This window comes from Micrasema longulum, unplaced genomic scaffold, assembly GCF_059751315.1.
Source record: "Micrasema longulum isolate JH-2025_06_02 unplaced genomic scaffold, ASM5975131v1 h1tg000224l, whole genome shotgun sequence".
In the NCBI taxonomy this organism is placed as follows: Eukaryota; Metazoa; Arthropoda; class Insecta; order Trichoptera; family Brachycentridae; genus Micrasema; species Micrasema longulum.
In genome coordinates, this window is record NW_028277429.1 from 1,372,947 (window position 1) to 1,390,148 (window position 17,202).

Sequence of the window (17,202 nt, forward strand, 5' to 3'; positions counted from 1 at the left end):
GCTACTGAGTTCAATAAAATTAAATATCCCAACTAGAAACCTCAGACAAAACTTACTCTTTCATACCGATAACCATAGAACTAACTATGGTTTTCATTCCCCTATGCCCAGAATTCTCAGGTCTGCCAACAAACATACCAGTCTTGATTTATTTGATAACAAGTTCTCTTCTTTCAAACGATCACTGAATCAAATTCAATTATAAACACCTCTCTCCCGCTTCCACTCCCACCAAGTCTACTATATACCATTGAGTCTTTCTACTTTTTTTATAATAATTTTCTATGCATAAATATGTCCTTAAAAATGCCCATTGGGCGTTTATAAAAAATAAATATTTTGAGTTTGATGCGATCTCTTGTGTGCGACGAATGTGTGGGAAACCAATGTATGGCGGGGTTACGATTGTTACGAATGATGAAATCGGGCGAGAGCGTAAATCTGAGTCGGGTATAATTGATAAGATTAAGAAAGGGTCTTTAAGATGGTTTGGTTATGTAGAATGAATGGATGACGAAAGAATGGTAAAACTGGCAGAACCGAAGTGCATGACTGACAAGATGAGTGAATGTGGACAAAGCTAGAAATGTAGGACAAGAAGGTGTTTAGTGAATTTTGCATGTTGGTTTAATTGGTGTCCTGACAAAGAGACGGGTACGTCTCGAAACCGGTAGACATGGAAAAGTCGGCCAGTGGTTATAGGCAAATATTTATTTACATTTAGTCAAATGTTTGACCACAACGTTAATGCTTTAAATCTTAATAATATAACATTAATATATGTGGTTTAATGATCAGCGCATTTGCCTACCATGCAAGAGGACTCGGGTTTGATTCCCGACATGGTTGATGTGAAATATTTATTTAAAAAGGTGTTTTCACACTAGAATATTTCATAGTCCCTGGACTGGCACCTGAAGCATAAGACTGATCATCTTACCTTTATGTAACAAAAATTATCAAGATACGCTGCGATTGGTTGACCAATGCAGTACCCTATGCACCATAAGGTGCGGAAAGGGAATGAAGATGATGAATATATTATTGGATGTTAACGTTCGAACGAAAAGTTTCTGTTCTACAAGATATTGAGTTTGCTTTTACGTTACATATATTATTTTATTTTATTACAAATTACAAGCCTTTACAGTGGAATATCGCGTCTATGAATAGAGGGAATAAAAAAATCGCGCAATCTAGAGAATAAAGTAGAAAACAAATATAATGTATTCGTAAAAAGAGTAGAAAATATTCTTACTATAGATAGATTTACAGTTTCCGAGAAGCTAACTCGCCGATTGAACATGTTACGTCACGGGTGGAGTAATTTTTTGCTGGGTTTATTTTCTTGCAATTCATTTCAATGTCTAATACTTATTTTGTTGTATTTCGTAGTGCATGTATTTACTTTTATTTTGTTGCCAATAAACGCCGTATTTCGGCACTGAACCTAAATTCAAAAATTTCAAAACTTTCAAAAACCATAGCGACGATAATACGATACATAAAAATAACTAAATATGGCTTCGTTTGACAGTCTATAATAAATAAAAATATTTTGGTAAAACCACTGATCTTCTTTATTTGATAAAATTAAGAATATTTTTTTAAAATAAATATTATGTATTATAAATTAACAAATCTGCAGTGAGGCGAGCAATGAAAGCTTTTAATAATAATAATAATAATAATGGTTTATTAACAAAAAATACCATTTATTTATCTACTACATACAAACTAAGGTAATAGATTTCTCTGTATTTGTCTAGTCTGCCTAACTAGGTACAACCTGTTTTAAGGCCGTCATTTTTATGCAAAAATAAATAATAACATTAAATTTAGAAATGTTTCCAAAATAAAACAAGTTTATTGGATTATAATTCTACTATATTTTTTATAAAATATACAAAGGGTTTATTATGGGAGTAAAGTAGAATTATAATCCAATAAACTTATTTTATTTTTAATACATTACCAAATTTAATATGTAATTAGAATTCCAGAAATTGGCTGACCAATTTTTTGCATACACAATAAATAAACAACAACATGACTACCAACTGTTTAGTTTATTGTAAAGTTATACAATATATATATATTTTTTTTGTTTTAGAATGTTTTTTAGTAAGTTTTCCGATTTTTTCTACTTAAATCCAGTAACCATTTTATTATAAATTTATTTAATTGAATTCAGGTCAAGATTTTGTAATTTTCGGGTAACATATTGAATATTTTGGGGCCCAGAAACCTGAAATTTCTTTGCCCGAATTCAGAGTTTGTGGTAGACCCCATGACCCATCCTTTAGTTTGACTTCTGGTAGTGTGGGAGTGTTCCTTTTGGGATTTTGTAGAATAATTTGCTTTCAAAAACATAATTATTCTAGATATATATAATTGCCTTATATCTAATATGTCGAATTCCTCGAACAACTTGACGCTGGGATACCTGAAGGGCTTTTTAAAAATTATTATAATAATCGATTTTTGAGCAGATTTGAAAGGTTTCAATATTGATTTATCAGTACCCTATTATGCCATAAGTTATAATTGAGTTACATAAAATGTAATATAATTGTTTGAGTTTAATTAGGGATAGAATTTAATGTTGCTATGATTTGTTATTCTCGCAGTTTGATTGCAAAGAAATATTAAATTTTCGGTTTGTAAGTTTTTAAAAATTGATAAAGAATATGCAAAACTAAAGAAAAAAACTCGTCTTTATAAACAGTTTTGGGTACGGGTTGGCGCTTTCATTGCACGCTTAGCTGTTAACATTCACCGTTCACGACTTTATTTACGTATTTTTTTGTAATTTTCTCCGAACAGCCTGGCAGCACTGGAGATAGCAAAGACGTTCATTGCACCCAGAGGGGTGAACGACTCTTTCACTCGACCGGCCTACTCGCCGTCCCTGTCTGCTCTCCACAGCGCTGTATGGCGCCGTCCCGCTCGGGCGCAGTCCGCCAAAAGAAATTTCTTCTCGCACACAATGTTACGTGTGTGAGCGAGAAACAGGGTTGCCACAGGCAAAAAAATAATATAAAATTTTGTCAAAAGAGCTTAATGTCCTGGATTTTAAAAAATATAGTATTATACATATCTCAAATACGTATTTTGACATTGACGAGCGATAAAATAATTTTGAAATGATGTTTCTAGTGAAACTTAATTTGATAACGGATTAAAAATAAGTACGGCTATATTTGTTGCACATTTGTTGATACGCCATCATACGCCAACATAATTTTGAGTTAAAATACAACAAAAATACCCACTCTTCATTCAAACGCGAATGCCGAGGGTTTTAAAAGAAGGAAGTTTGAAGACGTCACATTCGATTGTCAATGTCGAGTGCTTAGTGGCACTCGAGATAAAGTCGATTGGTTTTCAATCGACTGCATTCGTATGGGTGGTTCAAGAATGCTGCCACTCGTCGAATTACGGAAGTCGCATACGATCCTAAAGACGAATGAGTCCAGCATAAGGCCTCAGGACTCTAGGCAGCATCAATGGAGTATCCAGTTGGTCGACAGTAAGAAATTCATTTACTTCATTATTACTCAGCTCAACTACAACGAACACGCCCATCTACGCCGATTTAAAAAATAATAATTTTAACCCATGTGGAGGGAATATCGTGGTTTGAAAAACGATCCGCAGTTTTAGAAAGAGAAAGCAAAACCCGAGTATCAGAAAAAATATTTTTAAAAATAGTAATAACAGATAAAAAAAAACTTTTACCAAAGTGAAGAGAAAGAATGACAATTTATAAGCCCTCCATGCAACTAGCCAAATTCATGTTTTTTTTGTATCATCTTTTTTTTTACACCGCAACAGAAGCCAGAAGGCCCAATTACAGTGGTGAATTATAACATAGAACACCCAGGCTTGGGAAAAACCACACAGAATTTTGTGTTCTCACCGGAAATCGAACTCGGAACCTACCGTGCATGAGTTAAGCTTCTTGACCACTACACCACGGAGGCTGCCAAATATAGTGAAAGGACAATGAAAGCAGTAGAGATAAAATTAAAATTTTATCCCTGTATTAAGGCACTCGAGCAATGATTTTTTACAAACTGTAGACATCTACCATTGGCGTGTCCTTATCGCTCTTTTTATTTGACAGTAAAAAAAACCCTTAACACTTTGAGCTCCGGCCGAATTTACCCTGTGCCCGGCCCATTTTTGTGAAATTTCATGCTTTGTGAAGGGTTTCTTAAACGTGTCATAATTATGAATAAACTAGGTTAAATCAATTCTAACTTCTCATATTTATTTGAAACAATTTAATAAGTCATTTTTGTATGATAGTTTTGCCAATATTTGCCTTTATGGAGAGCCACATCGCAATGTTCGCACATATACAGGGTCTCACTCCTTTTTTTGTGCTTTACAAAGCAGAGGACGAGGACAATTTGCAATTACCCATCACCATAGATCTTCACAGGTTGCAGTGATATCAGGAGCTTGAATAGCACTGAGCCCCGCCTCTAAGAATAAAAACCATAATGCCCCATACTCCATTTGTTACGAATAAAAAGTATTTTTTAAATATGTAAGTGATCATAATAAAAAAATGTGAATTAATTATTTGATACTGTTTGGCAGCCCTACCAACGTTCACAAGAGTTTTGATAATAATTATGTTTTAATGGCAGTTGTGATTATAGAAAAATGAATATATGTTAAATAATGATGCATTGCTAAGAAGGCTTAATACACAATTAGACAATAGTTGTCTTCGTATATTCATGTTAGGAGGCTTCGAGTTGATAAAGACATGCAATATTATGCCTGTGTTATGTATCGTAGCATGCGAACGGGGCGTACTAACCTAACCTAACCTAACATAACCTCACTTGACCCAACCTAAAATATATCAATTCATACACTGGAACCTCTTTTTACGCGGGAATACGTTCCACACAGTACCGTGTAAAAAAGTATACTAAAAAAGGACAATGCAAAATTGGTTTCCTTGTACGAGTATACAAATCAATTTGAGATTTAAAAAAATTAAGAACATTTTATAGAAGTGAATATAAAAGTCTAGACATTTACAGGGCTTATGACCTGTCATTGACATTAGCAAATATTAGTGAGTATGTATATCGTGGGTATTCTGCGAAAAAGCACTAAGTCAAAATTACTACCTCTGAGATAGTTGAAGTTCAAAGTTTGTAACGAAATAACTTTTTTTTATACTAAACATTACTACGCCAACTTGAAAAATGGTAAATTGATCTATTGACTACATTTTATTCAATGGTTTTATAAATAATAACTGAAGTTTTAGAACATTTTTTCAAAATAATAGTGGGTTGACATGACTTATTGTCCTTAAAATGTAGCTTGATTAGAATGATAGCCGTCAAACTAATTTCATTAGTGATGGGAAATTACTGATCACTGATCAAATCGATTTTATCAGTTATTTCATGCAATCGTGAAACTCCGTTTCCAAAAAATGATATAAAAACGCAAAAACAAGCCTATTATTCACCAAAAATGAGACATTTATACTTTTTTCATAAACAACATCAAACGAATTATTATTTTACTCGATCAATTTACATTGATCAATTTGTCTCATCTCTAACTTTTTTGCAAAATGATGTAACCTTGTAAGAACGTCGTTAATAATTAGGTTTATTTTAGTTTTCTTTTGGTTTTAAAGCTAATTTTATATTTGAATGTTGATTTATGTTTCAAGCATTAAAAAAATAAATTAACACCTCAGATATAAATGATTTTTTGTGTGTCAATATAAATAACTCCTTTGACTTTACTACAACGTTATGTCGTCACTTTTTCTGACAACTGTCATTCTAATCATGTTACATTTTAAGGACTATAGTGCATTTTCGCTGATACATAATACCACAGTAAGGAATTCAAATTAAATTCACATTGTGGCTACTGTAGTCACTTTGTGAGAAATTTTTTTTCTTCAATTCAAAAAGTTATGTAATCATTTTATCTAATGTACAGTACCTATTACATCGGGTAAAATAATAATTAAATAGTAAAAAGATAAAAAAAGAAAATAATAATTTCCACGTTTGCCCTGAGTGAAGCATGTAGACATCACTTACTGGACATCTCCAGAATATCATGTCGCCGACCGACAATCTCACCTTTTCTTCAGTCAGTACTGCTCCATAAGCTCCACTGAATACATCCGAAATATCGTTATTGATGGCCCACCAGTACGGCGTCCCTTGTCCCTTGATGCTTTTTCTCTGAACGGATTTCTGTTATATTTACTTATTACAGAAAATATCTCGACTTGTGTAGATAGGACTTAATGCGTTTTTGCAGATTGTAGAGTATTTTTTCAACAGTATAACCTCATCACTAAGTAAAAACAGCAAAATTTTGGCTTAGTGCTTTTGCGCTGAATACCCACGATATTTAGGATTAACTATCGATTGCTACAATTGGATGCTCATGTACAAAAACTGTGTAATAGACTTAGATCAATAGTTAGTCAAACGAATATTTTAAAATATTATGTCCCTGATAGTACTTAAAAAATAAATTATTTGTCCCTTTCAGAATCAATTATAAGATACGCTTTAACCTCATGGACTTTTTCCAGTAATTCAAACATAAACTTTGTTTAGAACTTACAAAATTTAATGATCAAATTATTAATTTTTAAAAAAATGTACTGTCAGCGACACGATATTCTAATATACGATATTCTAATATATCTTAATTATTAATAAATATTTTATCCGTTAGAGCTTTACTATCGTCCAAGCTAGTTTCTCAGCATGCGTCTCTATCTGAATATAGAAATAAATTGGAGCATATATATAATACTCGGCTCACTTGTGTAGATGGACTAGCTCTCCCTAAATTCAATAATAAATACGAGAAAAGAACACTGGAGTACAATATACCAAAAATTAATACGCTCCCATTAAATATACAAAAAAAACAAAAGAAAACTTATCAAGCTCAAGAGACAGACGTATGCTGAAAATCTGGCTTTTAGAGCGTGGTTTTTATATTGAAATTTTTTTGTGTTTTTCTTTTTAATTTAGACACATTTTTTTTCTATGTGATTCATCTAATTGAATTATTTCACCTACATACTAGGCAACGCCTGAAAATATCATTTTGCCGATGCTAGTCCGAGAAATTAAAGATTTACTCCATTTTGAGATCTAAAAAAATATATTTTTTTAAACGACTTTTGGGGAAAAAAATGGGATTTTTTTTAAAGCTTACCACGAGGAATGATCCTCTAAAGTTTCGCGGTCTGGCCCTGAAAACCCGTGTATAGTGAGGGTTGTTTATATTTTTTTTTAATTTTAGTAAAACTTATATGAACGGCTTTTGTCGATAATGCTTATCTCAGCCTTACATAATGTACGGATCTCTACGTTTGTTCATTTATCGTACATAGTTTTACCACACATTCGCCTGAGAGATCGTATTTTGGCAGCACTCAGCCTACTTTCATCCCTGTTTTTCAAAGTCCATACTTCGCTCCCAAATTAGCAGTTGACAATAAAGTCCAGGACTTTATTGTCAACTGCTAATTTTGCCTCTATATTATTTTTACTGTTAAAAAAAAAAACTACCTTATTCTGTATGTTCCATAAATGGGTAGCTTTTGAGATTCTGATTTTTGACCTTGTAATTCTATGTCTTTCTCGTTCTTCCTCGTTTTCTACGTCCATCAGCATTCGCATCGTCATTTCTTTTACCCGTTCTTCCGCCGTCATCCCCTCCAAATGTCCAAACCAACGCAGCACTTTCTTGATTTTGTCGATAAAGCTCACCCCGGCTTAACATAAGGCAAAGATCTCGAAATTCGTGAACCTACCATAGATAGTTTTACGACACATTCGTCGAAGACATCGCACTCTGTCATTAAAATACAATTTATTTTTAAATTAAACATTGAATTATCAATGACACCTGTTAGCCAGTAGAATAACTAATAAGTAAATGGTTCATTTCACGACTGACCCCAAATTCATACTTTCGTATTTTAATGTCTCGGTAATTTTTTGGTGATTTAGATTTTTTAAAATTCCCTCTTTATTTTAAGTAGTGACGTCACGTTTCCCTGCCAGTCCTACAAAGCCTGTGGGTTTTTGCACTATGGTCAAATAGGTCTTTATGATTGGTACATTAGAAATTAACGTTTGTTTTTATTTAAAGTTTTATTAATAAAGAAATACAGTATGGTTGCACATTTACTATGTAGGTTGCTGTGTTGAATTTACTGCTACCTACTAAGAATGTTGTACTATCCTACTGTGGGGACAATCTTTTTCTCCCCGGCCCAATAAGAACTGAACTGTCAACATATGTACGCGGGACTTGATTTTCCCAGCGCGATCGCTAACAACTTATTTTAGCTATCAATAAGTCATTCCTATCCACTGTGTCGTGTTTTAATCGCATGAATTAATAATCAAGAACCGACAAATGTCGATCTGACGACAGGATCTGATAGCGCCTGCCACGCGAGAGAGAAGTTTGAACATTAAGGTTGGAAGAAGCCCAGTACAAGGTAGGTAATTGCAGTCATTTGTATTGGGGTTTGGTGGTAAAGTAAAGATAATGAATGCATAGCAATGCCAAATTCTTCCAACCAGCAAAAGGCAATATTCGAGCGTCCATCCACTATCTGGCGAGTGGCGTGATCACAGCGAACACAATCATACATAGGTATATGTATACATGTATTTATATTTTAATGTTTCCAGCATCACGTTGTAGTCTAGATCTTATGCTGGAATAAAATTTGACATAATTAGAAATAGAAAACTAGAATCCCAACCGCCTATACGCTCTGTAGCTGCAAGACCTAAGACGTACAGTGCTCTTAAGGTGATTTTCTCAAAAACGACGCTATAATAATTATCCAGAATAAATACATAAGGGGCTAGGATAAATAAAGGCTAGCAAACATATCCACCATTATTTTTTATTTTACTATACTTTTTTTACACAATGAGGAATTCCAGCCCAACCCGGAATTAAATTTAAAAAATGTTTTCGTGTACACGTGAATATTTAAAAATTTTGGAGTAGGATGAAATATCTCAAAAACGCACGCAAAAATAAATAAAAAATGTTAAAAATAGTTTTCATTTTAAAATCGTAAATAATGACGTCACTCCTTATATCTACGTGTAGTATTTCCGGTTTCCGCTTTAAAGCCCCCGCACCTTGTAAGGAACGTTTTGACCATAGAAAAAAAAAGAGTATACAGTATAGAAATACTTTATTGACATTTCAACCAGAGATTATATCAACTTTCTAGGTTTTTCTAAATCGAAACGTTCGTAAAAACAACTATAACATAGAAATGAGCAAATTACGATCAACTAAATGAAGTAATCAAAGCAATATTCCATAGATTCTTGTCAGTTTTGTTATTGGCTGGAGAAATACAACTTACCGCCGTCAGTGAAAGTAAGAACGCCAACCGTTTCATGACGTCACTACTGAAAAGTGACACACTGATTACAGTCATTTGGCGCGGTATTTGATAAATGTAACTTTAAAAAATCATATCTTTGTAAATAACGCACAAAAAAAATATATATATATATTTTTGCTTAGTTAAATAGTACGCTAATAGAAAATAAATAAATTAGAAAACAGTGGAATTCCTCATTACATTGTAATTTATAACTACCTAAAATGAGTCTGATTAGACCCAGTGGTATATAAAATTATAGATCATGTGAAAATATTTTCCGATATGCCATTTTCCTTCCATTCAGTCGTTTTTCAAAAAAAACCTTAAAATTAAGATATAAATTAAAATTACCATATCAGATTTGAATGAGTTATTTTTAAAAATGTTAAAAAAAAAGTACAAAAACATTTTTTTAAATCAAACAAAAACATTACTACAAAAACAAGAACGCATAATAATATTGATTAAATTTAATATAGAATCATCACAAAAAAGGTGTCATACATGTGATTTGATTTTTACTATCAAAATTCTAAATAGTATGGTTGATTTGACGTACCTTTTACAAAATATTGGTTTCCGTTGTCCTCTTCACTATACCAGATTAAATTCCCTTTTTTATATACCAAATTGTAAAAACAATTTTACCTCAAATTCATTTATTATGTTGACGTACCTGTTAAAATTATAATAGACTTGGTATTGATGTGGACATTTTCAACTGCATATTGCATTTATACAGAAAATTTCTTCATGGAGTCGATTATTTGGGATAGTCGCGGTATGTACATGTCGAGTTGTTTATAATATGTATATGTACTGCATGTAATGATTTTGATTGAACGCATTTTATATATGCGTTCATATATATACGTGCATGGATGGCTCAATGTGTGCATTTGATATTTTTTATTTATTACCAATAATAACCTCCATGGAAAACGCAAATGTTAGCGATTATTATTTTCTCCCTTAAGTTTTTATATAGCCGGCCTCGTGGTGTAATGATTAGGGCATTTGCCTGCCATGCAAGAGGTCTCAGGTTCGATTCCCGACATGATTGATATGAAATTTTATATAAGAGGGTGTTTTCACACTAGAATGTTTCATAGTCCCTGGATTGATACTTGAAGCATAAGACTGATCACTTTACCTTCAAGTAACTAAATTGATCGAGATATGCTGCGATTGGTGTGCCAATCCAGTGCCCTATGCACCATTAGGTACGGAAAGAAAATGATTATAAGTTTTTATTTATTTATTTTTTGTCACATTTAATGTTTACATCTTTTACATAATTTATTTATTTATTTATATACGGCATTTCTGCCATTTACATATATGTGGTATAAAGAGTGCTTAAAAATAAAAATATTTTTAAAAAATCGAGTATGAAATATTAATATACTTGTACTGCACACATTATTAATTACTTGAAATACATATATATTTTAAAGAAATTATACAATAACAAAATAAATTAATCAATCAAATTACAACTATTCCAACCCAATCTTCTGAAGATGATTTGCTCTTTTTGATAAAAATATGTTGGTCACTTTATTTTTTAAGTTAGGCAGAGATAAACTAAATATATCAAAATGTGATGCATATTCATTCCCGGTATTCTGTAATCTAACAAAAGGTGAGTTATATTGAGCTACCGTTCGAGAATTTTGACAATAAAATATTGTAGACGTTCTGCTTAATCTAGGTGGTACATAGAATGAAATCAATTTCAGTAGATCAGGGGATTAGATTAGATTATATTTATATAATTCTTATTATGTATGACTATGTTTTCTGAATAAAATAAAAAAAATAGATCCATTATTCCTATAAAAGCTACATCTTAGATATGGCAAATATTGTGTTGCCCTCAATAATTTGAAAAATGAGATAGCTACTCACGAATGCACATGAAATCATGAATACAAGAAAGATATATACATATTTACTTGGTTCATTATTATTTCTGTGTAACTTATTACCACAGAAAACAAACTAGCGGGCAGCTGTTAAAATTTTGAAAATTGCGATCGAAAATATAGCTTATCATAAATTTATTTCATGAATTGGATTGTATTTATAAATGAAACTATATATCTGTTTAGTTTTTCAACTGCAGAGTAATAAAAGCATTTTTTCACCACACACGATGACATATTTCTGCATAACATCGTGCTTGATCATGATGAGAATAAAGGCGCGGAAGCACCCACGAATTGAAATGCCATTTTCTTCGCGCTAGTAACGTGTCTATAATTATACGTTATAAATTAAAAAATACTGAAGACCCCACAAAAAAATTCTTAAAAATGACTTTTAAAACTGGGTACAATCTGACCCACTACCACTGCGCATGTTTTTTTGGGCCAGCGGGGTTTAAGAATTAATTACAATTTAAATAATCCTCTCACAAAAGGGTCAGTATTCACAAGTTAGGTCGTTCATTATTAGCGTTACTATTATTCATGACAACATCGTTGTTATTATTTCCTCCGCTGTGTGGCGTTGCTCCTTCTGCGTCTATATTGTTGTGTCGGGTGGCCACAAACATGCCTGAAGCACCTTCAGTTCCTGGAGTAAATATCTCCTCATCGTCTTCATCGTCATGAGTGTCTTCGGTATCTTCTGAGTCGTCATTACCTGCAAAATGTCACGCATATATGCGATTTTTAAAATTACTTGTCTTAGAAACAAGCGAGAGAGTTCACAAGTAAAATAACTACATTGTAAAAAAAAATTACACCATAATACTGTAGAACTCCGTTTATCCAAACTCCAGTCATCCCGATTGCCAAATATCAGGATTGTTATCAGGAAAAAAAATAAAGGAGATGTTATAATAACAAATAAAAAAGGGCGCTGGCATCTGCCGCATTTCTTCGTCAAAGCAATTAACTTGGCTGGACATGTTTAAGTAAGTTTTTATGTGATAACGTCTGGCACTCATTAATCAAGATAATTGTAGTTATAGTCTCAGTAATCTGAACCCTAGCATTGGGTGAAGGGCGAAGGAATGAAAGAACTAGAGGTGCCTCCAAAAGCCTTATTCGATAACGCTTCTGGCCATCCCAATCGCAACTATTCGACGATTGATGATGGATAAATTACATTTATGTTTCTTTGAGAATCGCAAGCGTAAACCGAAACCGTCCATTACATGTTTGTTGTTAAACTAAAAACCAAACCAAAAATTAATAACGCTTTTGTTCTATGCAATAGAGTTAAAGGCATAAAGGGCTTCTCTAGCAAAATATTACTCGGAGGGTTTTCAATATTATTTTGCCATCAAAATATGTTTTGAATCAATAAAAAGACAGGTTAAATGGATTATTTTAAATGAAATGACGCGCATAAAATATTTTTTTTACAAAATCGAGAATTTTTAATACTACTGAATCTAATCGGACCCTTCTCTGCTGGGAATAAGAAAATGGTTTTACCTTGAAGCAATAACCTAATAGAGTCACCCAATGATAAAAACAAATGATACTCCATACAGGTAAACTCCGTTGAGTATGCTCCCAACGAATTACGAATTTGCTATAGCACGATTATAAAAAAACCGTCAGAATGCTCAAAAAGACCATCCTCAATCCAATTTATGAATGGAAGAAATAGCGTGAGAAAATAATGCAAGTATTTGCCAAGAAATGGACGTAGAATCAGTTCCAGTCCAAAACAAATGGCTGTAAAAGTACTTGAAAGGGTCCTTTCTCTCCATAATTTATTTTATTTTATTTATAATCAATGAGCATTACTGCCAATCTACTAGATCAACTTTTTCCAAGAGACTTGCGCTAAAATAAAGTGCCTTTTCACAGACTAATGTTTTTCTATTTGTATATACATAGATGAGTATTATTTTTCCAGGAACATATCTCTCATACTCAACGGGGTTACTTGTATCGTATAAGTGAAATTAAAGACAGACCCTCTTCTTCATCTGTGTCTGCTTCCTCTTCCATGGGTTCGGGAGCTATCTTTCCAAGAGGATTCATATTTAGGTACCTTTCCCCAATAGACGTAAGCTAAAAGGCAATAAGAAGATTTGTTAATATAGAGAAAGGGAGATCCTCTTTGCCTACCCGATGGAGAGGTGGTGTAAAAGTGAATCAATTCATTTTATTTGATCAATTTTACAAATACAGGTAATACAAGCATATTGGTGGCCTCCGTGGTGTAGTGGTCAAGACGCTTGACTCACACACGGAAGGTTTCGGGTTCGATTCCCGGTGAGAACACCAAAAATTAAATGTGATTTTTCTCAAGCCTGGGTGTTCTGTGATATAATTCACATCTGTAATTAGGCCCCCTGGCCTGTTGTTGTGCAAATATATATATATATATATATATATTAATAACTTTAAAAAAACAACATTTCATTTTTTTAAGACATTTAAAACTCAAAAAATCATGTTACAATGGAATAAAAAAGAGAAAAATACTTTTTTTTTTGATGTTTAGAAAGTAAATAAGATAAATGTTCAAAATAAAAGCAATTTGTAAATATTTTGAAAAAAAAATGGTATTAACCAATTAGTATTAAAATTTACACTTATTATAATATATGATATTATGGTAGACATATTTAAAATATTTGAAAAAACTATTTCACAAAGATAGTTTCAACTGTCTTCATAATGGTATTGTCATATTATGTAACTGTGAAAAAATTGGTGTAGTCAATAAATATCGTCTGACTAACTTGCAAAACTCCAATCTCCAAAATAAAAAATATTAAATTACTCCTGTAAAATTTTTATTTTTAGAGATTGGAGTTTTGCAAGTTAGTCAGACGGTATGTGTATTTGGGCATTGCTATTGATATTTTTTTGATCGGATAAATATATTACTAAATTATGAAAAAGATTAAGGACAGTTATAGGCAGCATGTTTAGAATAAAATATTTTGTTCTAATAAAAACATTAAGACTTATTTATCAATCATTAGCAGAATTAATCATTAGGTATGGTATTACCAGTTGGGGCCTTTCTTGTAAAAGCAACATTTAAAAAAAAAAAATTTTTACAAAACTCAGCTCTAAAATTAATCAACAGATCAGCTAGAATTTTTGTTGAATTTTGAACTTTTTTAAAAAACTTTTTGAAAAAAGCAAGGGTACCATGGAGTTGGGACTTATGTCTCAAAACATGTGTAAAAAACTGTTTATAAGTAAATAAATAAATACACTGCAACTTATCTGCTCCATCACTACAATTTGATATCATGAGCCGCAGCACATCTAGGACGTGATAGGGTATTTTTGCAATCACGAGCTTTGTGGTTGAAACCATTACACTTGAAGCATCGCTGTATGCATATATATATATTTATATATAGATATGGAGAGAACGAACGGTAACGTAGAACAAGGACAATCAAGGAAGACGTGGCATGATCAGATAAACCAAAATCTTTAATCTAGTTATGTCAAAAGCAGACACGACTGAAGGGCACGTATGACAAGATGTATGAATGCGGAATAAGCTAAGAATATATGTCAGGATAGACGTATGTTACAATTCATTATCTCTGTCTACCCCTACGGAGAAATGGCATGATGATAGTAGTAGTAATTTCCTAATAAGTAAAAATACTTAGAAAAATCTCGCCTACAACAATAATTTAATGGCTCTATATATGAAATACTTCAAAAAATCTAGACGTTCAAACTGAAAAGAAGAAACAATTATATTATATATTATCATTACCCATAATTGAAATTTATGTTCAATCGCTGCAACTTCTACTTCTTCGTCACACGGAGTGTCCGCGGTAAACCACTTGGAATCAACTATTTTTGGCGTCAAAGTGGGAAAATCTAAATTCATTTTTATTTTCTATTCAATTTAAACACTACTGCACAACGATTTACTCTGCTTTGAACGTTTTATCGAGTTTTATCGGTTTTACCTGACATTTAGACAGCTTGATTTTGAAATAAACAACCACAGACAAACAACGGTGTAACCATAGACATTAACAAGAAGATAGATGATGTTACCATAATAAAACAAATTTTCTTTTTCTTTTTGGGGCATGATGAGGACTGTAATATGAACCAACAAAAATATGGGTAAATTGCCCGCCATGTAAGAATGCTTACGCTTACATAGTGACCACAGTATAAAATATATGTTAACATAGGCATTCTTACCTGGCGACGACTTAACGTTATTTACAAATATTTGCTATTATTTATTAAAATATCAATTATTTATGTAAAATTCTAAACACGTCATTTTTTTTATATAACTTTCTGTAAATAATGTAAATTGTACGTTGGCAGGCTTATTGGCAAAAGGTAATTTCTTCCGACGGACAAATAAAATAAGAGTTTTATTTATTTCATTCAAGTTTCTAAACATATTCAATAGATTAGATAGATAGTTTCTAAACATATATTTACAAGTTTTCAACAATTTTTTTTTTATACTTACGCACCCACACACACGCACCCTCTCCCTCACTCATTTACGCATACACACATTAACATACACATGAATACAAACGTCACACATATTAAATTACGTTAACTCTTTTCTTATATATTAAGTGTCATTAGATTTACAGTGGATTTTTTAAATTGGCCTAAGTATTGTTAATATTTTTCTACTTATTTTGTTAATGTAATAGCTGTAAAAAGCCCAAATAAAATAAAAATAAAATAAAATAAAATAAAATAAAATAAAATAAAATGAAATGAAATGAAATGAAATGAAATGAAATGAAATGAAATGAAATGAAATGAAATGAAATGAAATCAAATAAAATCAAATAAAATCAAATAAAATAAAATAAAAAGCTTGAAATGTACAAAATTATAAATAACTGTATTTGGATATTAAATAACTGAAATCTATACTATTACTCATTGGAGCAAAGGAATAAAGAGAAAATGAGTAAAGATTAAAGAACATAAATGAGAAGTTTCTTCAGATGTGATTTAAACATTGTTAGATACTAAAAAATAACATCTTTGGTTGTTGATATTGTTAAAAAAGACTTTTTAATTCTACGAATTCTACAACTATTATACTCATAGTATTATTTTTCACGAAGAATTTCACTGAACAAAAATCTTACTACGTAAAGTATTTTCGATTTTTTGTCCCCAATATATAATTTTTGTTTCTTTTCATTTTGAATTTCATTTGTTTCTTAAAATTTTTCATTTCTGAATATTTTGTAAATTATCGTTTTTGTACTATTCAATGTCACTTAAATTGTAACACTTAATACAAAATTTAACTGGCTAACCCATGGAATATAATACTTTTAAATTTTATTGCGGTAAATAAATAAAAAAACGAGATTCTTTATAAATATATGGTATTGACAAACAAAATAGTAAAAAAGATACATTACGTATCTAAGATGACAAATAAAAGATAACAATTAACATGTGAAAATCTAATGCTCTAAATTTAAATAAAACAAAGTAAAGTTGAGAATAATTTAACGTAAAAATAAATATTTTACCAACTTAGCAGTCGGTGCAAAACAATAAAAAAAAAAAGGAATAAAATTTAAATGTTTGTTTAAATTAAAACACTTTTAAGAAAAAGAAACTTGTTCATGTTTGTAGTTTTGAATTTACTGATAAAATAGCTAGGTATGCATCGAGAAAAATAACTCAATATTACAAATAATGCCAATACACCAATTGTCCTTCAGCATTGAAAAATAATTAGATCGTGTTGTAATGATTGCGCAAGTACCTGGCAACCGATAA

The 17,202-nt window shown here is 31.6% G+C and overlaps 1 protein-coding gene across 1 annotated transcript; it reads right to left on the minus strand.

The window, feature by feature from the left end:
* Nucleotides 1–10,697: 10,697 nt before the first annotated feature.
* On the minus strand, nucleotides 10,698–15,427 carry LOC148283552 (uncharacterized). Its single transcript, XM_088243689.1, has 3 exons — nucleotides 15,179–15,427; nucleotides 13,398–13,494; nucleotides 10,698–12,106 (listed from the first exon to the last, which is right to left on the minus strand). Exons 1-3 carry the CDS (start codon nucleotides 15,296–15,298, stop codon nucleotides 11,892–11,894), a joined length of 432 nt encoding a protein of 143 aa, XP_088099815.1. The 5' UTR covers nucleotides 15,299–15,427; the 3' UTR covers nucleotides 10,698–11,891.
* Between the last annotated feature and the right edge of the window lie 1,775 nt (nucleotides 15,428–17,202).